The following is a 12,417-nucleotide window of genomic DNA, read 5'->3' on the forward strand; positions in this document are numbered from 1 at the left end:
CAATTACAATATCCAAGTTTAACTTTGTTTTAACAACTAGGATTGGGATGAAACGACAAGAATTTTTTCTCCATCAGTCCAACTCAGAAACAGCCCCTTCGGTCCTGTCTGTCTAGGGTTGGATTTTAACAGATGCCAAAGGCCCCGGTAAGTACAGTAGGGAAACGAATGATCTAGCTCAACCCACATTTTGGGCTAAGGAGGGAGCTGAAGCAAGTTAGAACTGAGTGACTTCCCCAGGTAACACAGCAGGTTCATAAAGAATAAGATATATGATTAAAACTATATTTATGCATGTTCAATTTCCACGTGAGAGATAAATCTTTGCTTGATTTCAATGCCTCAGCAATATTATTGTTTCTTTCAAAGCTGTACATGGAGGAAGAAATATCACCCAATGGCCATGAAAAATCATACCAGGGTGTCTGAATTTATTTTTTGTGGACTTACCCAGTCTCAAGAGCTGAGCTTGCTCTTATTTTTCTTTTTATCTGTAGTTTATGTAACAACTGTGTTAGCAAATGTTGCCATCATGGTCACCGTGACCTGTGAGTCCCGCCTTCACAACCCCATGTACTTCCTGCTCCGCAATCTCTCAGTCTTGGACATCTGCTTCTCCTCCATCACTGCTCCCAAGGTCCTCGTGGACCTTCTGTCAAGGACAAAGACCATCTCCTTCAACGGTTGCATCACTCAGATGTTCTTCTTCCACCTTATCGGTGGGGCAGACCTTTTTTCTCTCTCTGTCATGGCCTTTGATCGCTACATGGCCATCTCCAAGCCCCTGCACTACGTGACCATCATGAGTAGGGGGCGATGCACTGCCCTCATTGTGGCCTCCTGGGTGGGGGGTTTTGTTCACTCCATCGTGCAGATTTTCCTGTTGCTGCCCCTCCCCTTCTGTGGACCTAATGTCGTTGCTGGCTTCTACTGCGATGTCCCCCAGGTCCTCAAACTCGCCTGCACTGACACATTTGCTCTTGAGATCTTAATGATTTCCAACAACGGTCTGCTCACTACCCTGTGGTTTGTCTTCCTCCTTGTGTCCTACACAGTCATCTTGATGATGCTGAGGACTCACGCTGGAGAGGGCGGGAGGAAAGCCATCTCCACCTGCACAGCCCACATCACTGTGGTGACTCTGCACTTTGTGCCCTGCATCTATGTCTATGCCCGGCCCTTCACTGCCCTCCCCATGGACAGAGCTGTCTCCATCACCTTAACGGTCATCATCCCTGTCCTGAACCCCATGATCTATACCCTAAGGAACCAGGAGATGAAGTCATCCATGAGGAGACTGAGGAGAAGACTTATGTTTTCTGAAAGGGGATAACCTCATTATAGACTGTCGATCAAGATACAAACATAATGGAAATATGTTCTTAAAAATATTCGCTGTCACATATTGGGGCTCAACCATGCATAGACAATTAACTATAGCAGGATGGCACAGACACAAAGAATCAGTGACCTGAAACACTGGTATTGAGAAAGAACACCGACGGGAAGTTAAACAGAAAGAACACAGTACTTGAAGAGCAACTGACAGCAAGCAGGGTATAAATGTGAAATATAATAGGTCTTGGGTGTCCCAGCAACAGGGTGAAGGATAGCACTGCGATGTCCACACATGCAGTAGGCAACAGGGACATCTATCTCAACATAGCAGGGCTCCAGCTGCTAGGTCCCAGTCCAGCAATAGTTACCCTATGACTATTTATTAAGTATATACTGTGTATCAAATACCGCTTGTAAACATTCTTCTCTATCACCTCTGCTTTGTCAGCAACTTTGGACCTTTTTAATCAATTCACCTGTAAAATACACTGGCACAACCCCCACAACCAGCCAGGATACATAAAGACTTAGCTTTTAAGGATTTCCATTGCCTTTTACTTCCTGTGACTGTCAGAATTGGATGTGACCTGGCACTTAAATATTGGGGCCTTACAAAATCAGACTGCACAAACACAACAACGGCAAGAATCCAGAACAGTCTGTCCCACTGTTCATACCACCGCCTAAGGCGTAAGCTAGTTTGATAGCTGAAAAAAGAAAAAGCTGTATCCAACCCAATAAATACTTTTATTTTTCCGATGTGCATTCCCTTATCATTTCCCTTACCACAGTGTATTAAAATACCCCATAAAACTCCATGTTACTAGATCTGGTTTTCCTTTATATTCCCAGTGTCTAGAATAGTGCCTGACCTGTAAAAAGCTGTAAATGTTGGTTGAATCTGTGGAATGGAATGAAATGAATGTAAGTAGATGCCAAATCCTACTTAATCTTGTCTTTTAGTATTTAAAACTGACTTTGGGGCCCCTGGTGGCTCAGTCGTTAAGCATCTGCCTTCAGCTCAGGTCATGATCCCAGGGTCCTGGGATCGAGCCCCGCATCGGGCTCCCTGCTCCGCGGGAAGCCTGCTTCTCCCCCTCCATTCCCCCTGCTTGTGTTCCCTCTCTCACTGTGTCTCTCTCTGTCAAATAAATAAATAAAGTATTTTCAAAAAACAAAAATAAATAAATAAAACTGACTTTATTTTCTAAATAGATACTTCCTCGTGGAAGCCAAAGGAAATTGAAATGGCTAAATCAGAGTGTACTATAATCTTATACTCAAAGTCTTAGCATCGATATATGTCTTTATAAAATCACCAAATCAAGTGTTAGATCCAAAAACGTTTGTTGAGAACCATGTACACAACTGAAGATAAACATCCCAGGGCAACTGAATGTTTTGCAACACTCAAGGCAAATGAATGTACAAATTCATTTAGAGTTCCAATAAACCTGTGCTCTGAGTATGTCCAGACAGCCCCTCAGGATGCCTGGTAATTGTATACAGAAGCATGGGATGTATTTCCTCTTCTCTCCTCTCTCCTTCTCTGGAGCATGGAACCTAGTAAAACTGAGTAAGGAAAGAGGTTCATGGAAATGTAACTACAGGTTAATTATAATAATAATAATAATAATACAGGACCACATTCCTTTATTTTAATATATTAGGACCAAATAGGCTTTGGAATTTGGAGTTTCTTCGATTTTAAAAACATAGTATAGTGCATGTATTATATATTACATCATTTCTCCCATGGGGAGCACCTCATATCCACACTTTAATATTTCTGTAAGAAAATGTATAAGTAGGGGTGCCTGGGTGGCTCAGTTGCTTAAGCGTCAGACTCTTGGTTTCCAGGTCATGATCTCAGGGTTGTGAGATTGAGCTCCGCATTGGGCTCCACACTCAGGGAAGAGTCTGCTTGAGATTCTTTCCCCCTCCACGCCCACCCCCTCTGCTCCTCCCTTTGCTCATGTTCTCTCTCTTTAAAAATAAATAAAATACATACATACATACATACATACATACAATCTTAAAAATAAAAGGAAAGAAAATGTAAAAATAGTCCCACTAAGAGTAATCAATAAAAATCATGCATGGCCTCACACTAACTCAGATCAAATTTTGCCACAAAATTAATTCAGGTAGATGAGATTTTACTACCAAATGATCTTCTAAAAACCTTTCAGCGGGCACCTGGGTGGCTCAGTTGGTTAAGCGACTGCTTTCGGCTCAGGTCATGATCCTGGAGTCCCGGGATCGAGTCCCGCATGGGGCTCCCTGCTCGGCGGGGAGTCTGCTTCTCCCTCTGACCCTCTTCCCTCTCGTGCTCTCTATCTCTCATTCTCTCTCTCTCAAATAAATAAAATCTTAAAATAAAATAAAATCAACAACCTAACTTTAAAAAAAATAAATAAATAAATAAATAAAAACCTTTCAGCATTCAGAGTTTGGAGACTTCAGAATGAAATGCGAAAACTAAATAAGAGGGGATTGTAATAGGCAGAATAATCTGTCTCCCCCACCAAAATGTTCAAATCCCAATCCCCAGAGTCTGTGAGTGTGCTATGTTATATGGCAAAGGAAACTAAGGGTGCAGATGGAATTAAGGTTGCTAATGAGCTGAACTTTAAATAGGGAGACAATCCTGATTATCTGGGAGGGCCCAATGTAATCACAAGAGTCCTTAACAGTGGAAGAGGTAGACAGAAAAGGAGGTCAGAGTCATGCAATGTGAGGGGTACTTGACTTAACATGGCTAGCTGAAACAATGGGAAGATCCACAAACCTAGGAATGTAGCTAGCCTCTAGAGGCTAGAAAAAGCAAGAGGATTGATTCTGCCTTAGAACCTCCAGAAAGGAATTCAGCCTGCCAACACCTTGATTTTAGCCAGTTGGCACTCATGTCAGATTTCTGACCTAAGAATTTGTAAGACAACAAATTGGTGTTGTTTTAAGCCACTAAATGTGTGGTGATTTTGTTACAGCAGCAAAAGGAAACCAATACAAGGGTAATACTTCAGTTGGAAATGAAGAGGCTGTAAGAGCTGAAAAGGGAAAGGAATAGAAAGATGGGTACCAGGAAAAAGGGCTGGAAGCAGGAGGTGAAAAAACCAAGGGAGGGTGGTCACATGCTTCTCCCAAGAGTCCAGGCATGAGCACCACACCCATGCCCAAATCTCAAGTACAAGTGCACTGGGCTAGAGAAGCCAGTCCCAACCTGTCACCTCTTCATGGAGTCTGCATAGGATGGAATAAAACATTTGAATCTGGAGTAAAGATCTAATTTAACACCCTCTGAAATGCCCCCATGTAACTGATTAATAGTGAGAGACCATTTGACACCAAGCAAACTGCTTCTATACTTTATGAAAAGAGACACGGAGATGGAGTTTCAAGTATTTTTGCATGGTGACTATACCATATTTGATTGAAAAGGTCATCCACTGGAAAATGCCACTTTAATAACAACTATGTTGTAAAAATGAAGCAGTACCGTGTTACATGTACTCATTGATGGAAAGACACATCTTAATTTCAGGGACATTAAAACATGAAAAACCAGGGCGCCTGGATGGCTCAGTTGGTTAGGCATCTGCCTTTGGCTCGGGTCATGATCTCGGGGTCCTAGGACCGAGCCCCGCGTCTGGCTCCCTGCTCAACCAGGGAGTCTGCTTCTCCCTCTCTCTGCTCATGCTCTCTCTCTCCCTGTCTCTCTCAAATAAGTAAATAAAATCTTTAAAAAATAATAAAAAATTTGAATAAATAAATAAATAAAATGTGAAAAACCATCTGCAACAACATGGATGGAGCTAGAGGGTATTATGCTAAGTGAAATGTCAGTCAGAGAAAGACAAATACTATATGATTTCTCGCATATGTGGAATTTAAGAAACAAAACAAACAAGTACAGGCTGTTTTAAATGCAGTACAGTGTAATGAGCACAATCTTTAAATGAAATAACATGGTCTTATTTATATATACAAGTGGCAGTCTTAGAAACATCTTTTTTACTAGTGACACTACAGAATGTTTTAAATTCTGCCCATGAGTTGAATACATTTGTTCCTTGAAAAAACACTATCCAGATGCAATGTAATTCTGTCACTCTTCAAAACACCTTTCATACTTGTGACATTACATAGTGTGTCCCTTGCACTATAGTGTGTATATTATATTCTTTAAATGAAATAACACAGTAGTTCTGGCACTTACAGAAATATCTATTTTATGTGTTCCTTTATTAAGTGCAGCACAGTATTGAGAACACATTCTTTCATTGAAGTAATACCTAGATGCAATAAAATTCTATTACTGATTCTAAAAATGTGGAAGAAAGAAATATTAAAAAGAAAGGTTCACCTTAGAACTTAAGAAATTCAATATTTAAAGATATAAGTAGGGGCACCCAGGTGGCTCAGTCAGTTAAGCATCTGCCTTCAGCTCAGCTCATGATCCCAGGGTCCTGGGATCCAGCCCTGCATCTGCTTCTCCCTCTCCCTCTCTTTGCTCACTCTCACTCTCTCTCAAATAAATAAATAACACTACATCAAAAACTGATGTACTGCGTGGTGACTGACATAACATAGTAAAATAAAATTAAATTTAAAAATTATAATAAATAAATAAATCTTAAAAATATATATATGTAAGTAATCAGTCCTTGATGTGTACACACACACTCTCTCTCACACACAAACACTTTTCCAAAGAGAGATAAAAAGCAAACATGTTTAATTTGGTCAACCCTGTGCTTTAGGAATACATAAGACTGTCATCAACTCACTACACAAAACATATTTTTATGACTAAATTTTGATCATCTATAACACAAATTACATTATTTATACATAGTTTATCAGTTTCTTGGTGTTAAAAGAAAGTTTGAAACTGCTACTTGTCCTCACTTCAGGGGACCAAAGATACTATTGCTATAGTTCCTCATTTTGGAAGTCATAAAGATACTTGTAGGAATCTGATAAAATGCTCCCTTCTAGGAACCCTCCTTTTGTTCCCCAAATATCCAGGCACATCCAAGAGTGACAATTCTCTCGAGTATACAAACAAATGTAATCTATGAACTTGCACCCTGCTAAGGGAAAGAAGTAAAGACTCAGTGCACTGAAACATAGTATTGAATTTTTACAGGATGGAAGAGAGAATATAATTTCCATGGAAAATATGGGTTACCAAAATTGACTAAAGGAAAGGGGGAAAAATCTTAATAGATCAATATGATGATTTGATGATGATGATGATGAATTGAAAAGGTGTCAAAAATAGACCCTTTGAAAAGGCACCAGGCCCAAGCTGCTTTGTCAGTGATTTTCAATAAATATTCAAAAAGCTAGTAATTCCAATTTTTTAACTAATTGTAGAAAGGTTCTTAACTCATTCTATAAAAATGGCATAACCCTATCTATAAACTAGTTAATGGCACCTAATATATCTAGTACTATAGTGTATCTAATATAAATCACATCTTTGAACAAAAATGTTAAGTTCTTATTACTCTTTAGCAAATTACATACCAATGAACTAAAACAAAGACAAATTATCATCAAGTAGGGTTTATTCCCGAAATTCAAAGAGAACTTTTGGGGCACCTGGGTGGTTTAGTCGTTAAGCGTCTGCCTTTGGCTCAGGTCATGATCCCAGGGTCCTGGGATCGAGCCCCACATTGGGCTCCCTACTCCATGGGAAGCCTGCTTCTCCCTCTCCCACTCCCCCTGCTTGTGTTCCCTCTCTTGCTGTGTCTCTGTCAAATAAATAAAATCTTTAAAAAAAATTGTTTTTCAAAGAGAACTATTAATGCAATTCACAGCAATAACGGATTAAAAAGAGAAACAATGTGATTATTTCAGTGATGCAGAAAATATTCAATACAATACAATTTGTTCTTCCTTGAAGAGCAAAACACCTATAAAGCCAGGAACTGAAGAAAAATTGCATTATCTTTTTTTTTAAGATTTTATTTATTTATTTGACAGAGAGAGAGAGAGAGAGAGAGACAGAGAGCACAAGCAGGCAGGGCAGCAGACAGAGGGAGATGGAGAAGCAGGATCTCAGCTGAGCAGGGAGCCCGATGTGGGGTTCGACCCCAGGACCCTGGAATCATGACCCAAGCCAAAGGCAGCCACTTAATTGACTGAGCCACCCAGGCACCCCAGAAAAATTGTATTATCTTGGTAAAAAATATATCTATTAGAACCAGAGAGCAAACAGTATACCTAATGATTAAACATTAAAATAATTTCCATTACCATACATAACTAAACAATGATAGCCACTCTCACCACAAAGTCATTAAACTTGAATTTACTTACAATTTAAAAACAAGAAAAATGAAAAAGTATATAAACTTTGAAAAATTAGAGGAAAAAATTATTCTCAGATATTGAGAGGATTATCTTAAATAATATAAAGAAAATTCACCAAAAGATCATTGAAAATAACAAAAGAATTAAACTAGGTTGTTACATACAAAATAAAATTACATACACCATTGGTCTCCCATATACAACTATATCCATGGAGAAAATATAATAGAGCTATTTCAGGCAATATGAAAGACCATATATCATGAAATAAAGTCCTGATTTAAACATGCATACACACATTAAAATGCTTCTTGAAAACATTTACTTTAGTTTACTTAACTTGCTTAAGTGCAAACAGAACTCACAGAAAAGGAAGGGAAAGGCTCAGGACCAAAAATAGAAATAAAGGAGGAAACCAGAGAATTAAACATTGCTCCATCTGTGGAAAAGTAAACTGGAAAAAAAAAGTCCACCTACCAGCAAAGAGGATAACTATCAGAAAGAGAAATTAAGAAAACAATTCCATTTACAATTTCATCGAAAGAACAAAATACCTAGGAATAAATTTAACTAAGGAGGTAAAAGATCTATTCACTAAAAACCACGAGACATAAATGAAAGAAATTGAAGAAGATACAAATAAATGGAAAGATATTCCATGCTCATGGATTAGAATAATATTGTAAAATGTCCATAGTACCCAAAGAGATCTACAGATTCAATGTAATCCCTATCAAAATTCCAAAGGCACTTTCCACTGAAATAGAAAAAAATAATCCTAAAATTTATGTGGCACCACAAAAGACTCCTAGTAGCCAATGCAATCATGAGAAAGTAGAACAAAGCTGGAGGCATCACAATTATGATTTCAAACTATACTACAAAGCTATAGTAATCAAAATAGCACAGTACTGGCATAAAAACAAACATATAAACCAATAGAACAAAACTGAGAGCTCAGAAATAAAGCCACGCATATATAATCAATTAATTTACAACAAAGGAGGCAAGAATATACAATGAGGAAACAATAGTCTCTTTAATACATGGTGTTAGGGAAACTGTATAACCAAATGCATAATAATGAAATTAAATCCCTATCTTATATCACTCACAAAAATTACCTTGAAATGGATGAAAGATTTTTTTTAAGATTTTATTTATTTATTTGACAGAGAGACATAGCGAGAGAGGGAACACAAGCAAGGGGAGTGGGAGAGGGAGAAGCAGGCTTCCCGCCGAGCAGGGAGCCCGATGTGGGACTCCATCCCAGAATCCTGGGACCATTACCTGAGCCGAAGGCAGACACTTAACAACTGAGCCACCCAGGCGCCCCAAAATGGATGAAAGATTTAAGTATAAGACCCGAAACCATAAAATTCCTAGAAGAAAAATGCGAGAAAACTCCTTGACATTGGTCTTAGCAATGATTATTTTGGATAGGACACCAAAAGCACAAGCAACAAAAGGAAAAATGAATAAATGGGACTACATCAAACTAAAAAACTTCTGCATAGCAAAAGAAACAATTAACAAATGAAGAAAACAACATATAGAATGGGGAAAAAAGTATTTGCAAATCATACAGGGCTAATATCTAAAATATATAAAGAATTCATACAACAAAACAGCAAAAAAAAAAAAAAAAACAATCTGATTTAAAAATGGCAGAGGAACTGAAGAAATTGTTCCAAACAAGATATACAGATGGCCAACAAGTACATGAAAAGTGCTCAACATCACTAAACATCAGAGAGGTGCTAATTAAAACCACAATGAGATATCACTCAACACCTGTCAGGATGGCTATCATCAAAAAGACAAGAGATAAGTGTTGGCAAGGATGTTTAGAAAAGGAAACCCTTGTGCACTGTCAGTGGAAATATAAATTGGATCAGCCACTATTGAAAACAGTATAGAGATTCCTCAAAAAAATAAAAAATAGAACTACCATACGATCCAGCAATCCCATCTCTGGGTACATATCCAAAGGAAATAAAATCAAGATCTCAAAGAAGTATCAGCACTCCCATGTTTATTGCAGCATTGTTTACAATATCCAACACAGGAAAACAATCTAAGTGTCCATCGGATAAATGGATAAAAATGTGTATATACGAAAAAATACACACACACACACACACACACACACACACACACACACACACGCTGGAATATTTTCAGCCATAGAAAAGAAGGGAATCTTGCCATTTGTGTTAACATGGATGGGTCTCGAGGGCATTAAGCTAAGTGAAATAAGTCAGACAGAGAGAGAAATACTGTATGATCTCATTTATATGTGGAATCTGAACTCATGCAAATAGAGTAAAGTGGTGGTTTCCAGGTATTGAGGGGTGGGAGAAATGGGGAGATGTTAGTTAAAGGATACAAACTACCATTTATAGGATGAAAAACCTTTGGGAACCTAATGTACAGCATGGTGATTATCGTTAACACTACTATATACTTGAAAGTTGCTAAGACAGTAGATTTTAAGTGATCTCACCACAAAAAAAGAATTAGTAATTATGTAAGGTAATGGAGCTGTCAGCTAACACCACAATAATAATTGTTTTGCAATATATAAATGTAACAAGTCAATATATCATATACCTTAAACATACACAATATCATCGTGTATGTTTAAGGCTGGATCCGCCTTAACTGATGTTATTATATCTCAATAAAGCAGTGGCGGGGGGGAGAGAATTACCTATCTCAAATATACAACGTGTCTCATACAGTTTTCATCTTTGTAGATTAGTTTAATATAATAAAACAAAAACAAAATGGAAAAGCACGTAAATCCAAACCCATCATCCTTGTAGAAACAGAAGATATAAAGTCAAGCCGCTCAATAAATTGAGTTAACCCTAAGTAACTACTGTAATTGTTAGCTTTACTAACATACTCATCCAGCCATATCCAAATTGAAAGATACCACATGTGCAGAGTATAGGAAAACAGGAAAAATGTGCATTCTCCAAACACCATCTAAATCATGTTTCCCTACATGTGGGGACTTACAGTAACGTCATTAGACTATAATCATCCTGTGTATAATTAGAAATTGAACTGGCAGCAAAGGATTTTAGATCCAGTTCTCTTGTAGTTTTCTGGCAATCTAATTGAAACTTATATATTGTGTCCTCTGAGCCTTGCAAGCAATGGAAATTGGACCCTTGTAGTCTCTTGGGCACAGCATTTGGCATGTTTTAACAGTGTTCCAATTGAGCTGTGGATAAGGGGATAGATTTGCACTACTGCTTCTAAATAATTTGGACACTGATCAAAATGTGTCCATCTGTGTGTGTGTACACATGTGCATATCTTGGTAACTTTTTAATAACTCCTACTGAAACTTCATCACCACCAGCAGAATTAGGCACCTGACTTCCACATCCTTGTCCAATAATATTCCCTTTGCAATTCTTATATTAGGCCTGAGGTTGAGGGATTTGTATATAAGACAGGGATACAGTAGAAGTTCTTGAAGGTGTGATGCTTTGAATCTGCCCATTTTCTCTTGAAAGGAGAGCAAAGGTACTAAGATTTAGTCTTCCAAAAGGCTTTCCTTCAGAAACAAAATTTTCAAGAATTAATGTCTCCAAGTGTAATATTCTGCACTGTACCTAAGACTGTACAATTTTTACTTGGAATTTCAGGATCAAAGGAATTCGGTCAAGACATTAAACTTCTAGCTAAGGTTAACGTTATGCATAGTGAAATTGACATGTTGTCATTTTGGTTATATATAAATAGTCTGACTTTGATATTTTCCAGGTGTATCAAGCACTTCAGAGCCAAGATGATCTTCCCGGCAACAGAAACAACAAAGGTGGGTGTTAACTATCAGAAAGAGGGATGCTGTGTTAAAAGGGATTCCAGAAATGTGGTCCATTCGGTGTGAGGGAAGACATCATACATTTGTTGTGATCCTTTGAGTTGCTTATCAGTGAGGCCACCTCAGACTAAGGTCGATGTAAATGGGGTTTCCAGAGCCCCATTTTGCCAAATCCCTGTCTTCGGACAGACTTTATCAAACATTCTTGTTATATGAAATTAGACCCTCCAAATGAGATTGAAGGGGGGAAAAAAGAAACCTCCATTTCTTCCATCCTATTTCCATCTCTTCCTTCGCTTCAGCCAAACGTAGACTCATAATATGTTCCATATCAAAAACAAGAATAACATTAATATTTACTAAAGGATAGTGGTGCACATTAAATGTATCAACATTTTATAACTCTTCACACATAGTAAGCACTCGCAAAGTAGTAGCTTTTGTTGCTCCTGGAAATCACAATATCTCTACCCCATACCTCTTCTCCCACCTAAATCTACCTTCACTTTTCTCATGACACATTTCACATTTTATCATGCATTTTGTTCATCAACTTACACAAATCACCCACTTTTGTTAGAGTGTAAACACTTGGACAATGTGGTCCAACTTATTCTTATACCTATGAAGATTGCAATAAATATTCACTTGCTAAGTACAAGGTGGAACAATAAAAATTTACAAAAATAAGTAAGAATTACCCATAACAGTGTATGAAAAAAGGGCATTATTCTAACGATACTAACATCTCTCCTTGCTGTGTGATCTTTCTTTCTCTTAGCTCTGATCCAAAAAAAGAGGCAGAAGAGTGTGATGGATACAGAATAGTTCACTCCTCAAAATCAGGTCATTATCCTTATTCTCTCCCCCACACTCAGGCAAGGACCACGTCAGTTATAGAAGATGAAGAA

At 38.0% G+C, this 12,417-nt stretch overlaps 2 protein-coding genes across 2 annotated transcripts in view; one reads left to right on the forward strand and one right to left on the reverse strand.

Annotated features, from left to right (window-relative positions):
* The window catches only part of LOC113914732 (olfactory receptor 1440-like), a 166,686-nt gene that overhangs the window by 104,069 nt on the left and 50,200 nt on the right, over positions 1-12,417 (reverse strand). The window lies entirely within an intron of this gene.
* Positions 398-1,333, forward strand: LOC113914739 (olfactory receptor 4D11-like). Its single transcript, XM_027580217.2, has one exon. The coding sequence runs from the start codon at positions 398-400 to the stop codon at positions 1,331-1,333; it is 936 nt and encodes a 311-aa protein (XP_027436018.2).

This window comes from Zalophus californianus, chromosome 11 (genome assembly GCF_009762305.2).
Source record: "Zalophus californianus isolate mZalCal1 chromosome 11, mZalCal1.pri.v2, whole genome shotgun sequence".
Classification (NCBI taxonomy): domain Eukaryota; kingdom Metazoa; phylum Chordata; class Mammalia; order Carnivora; family Otariidae; genus Zalophus; species Zalophus californianus.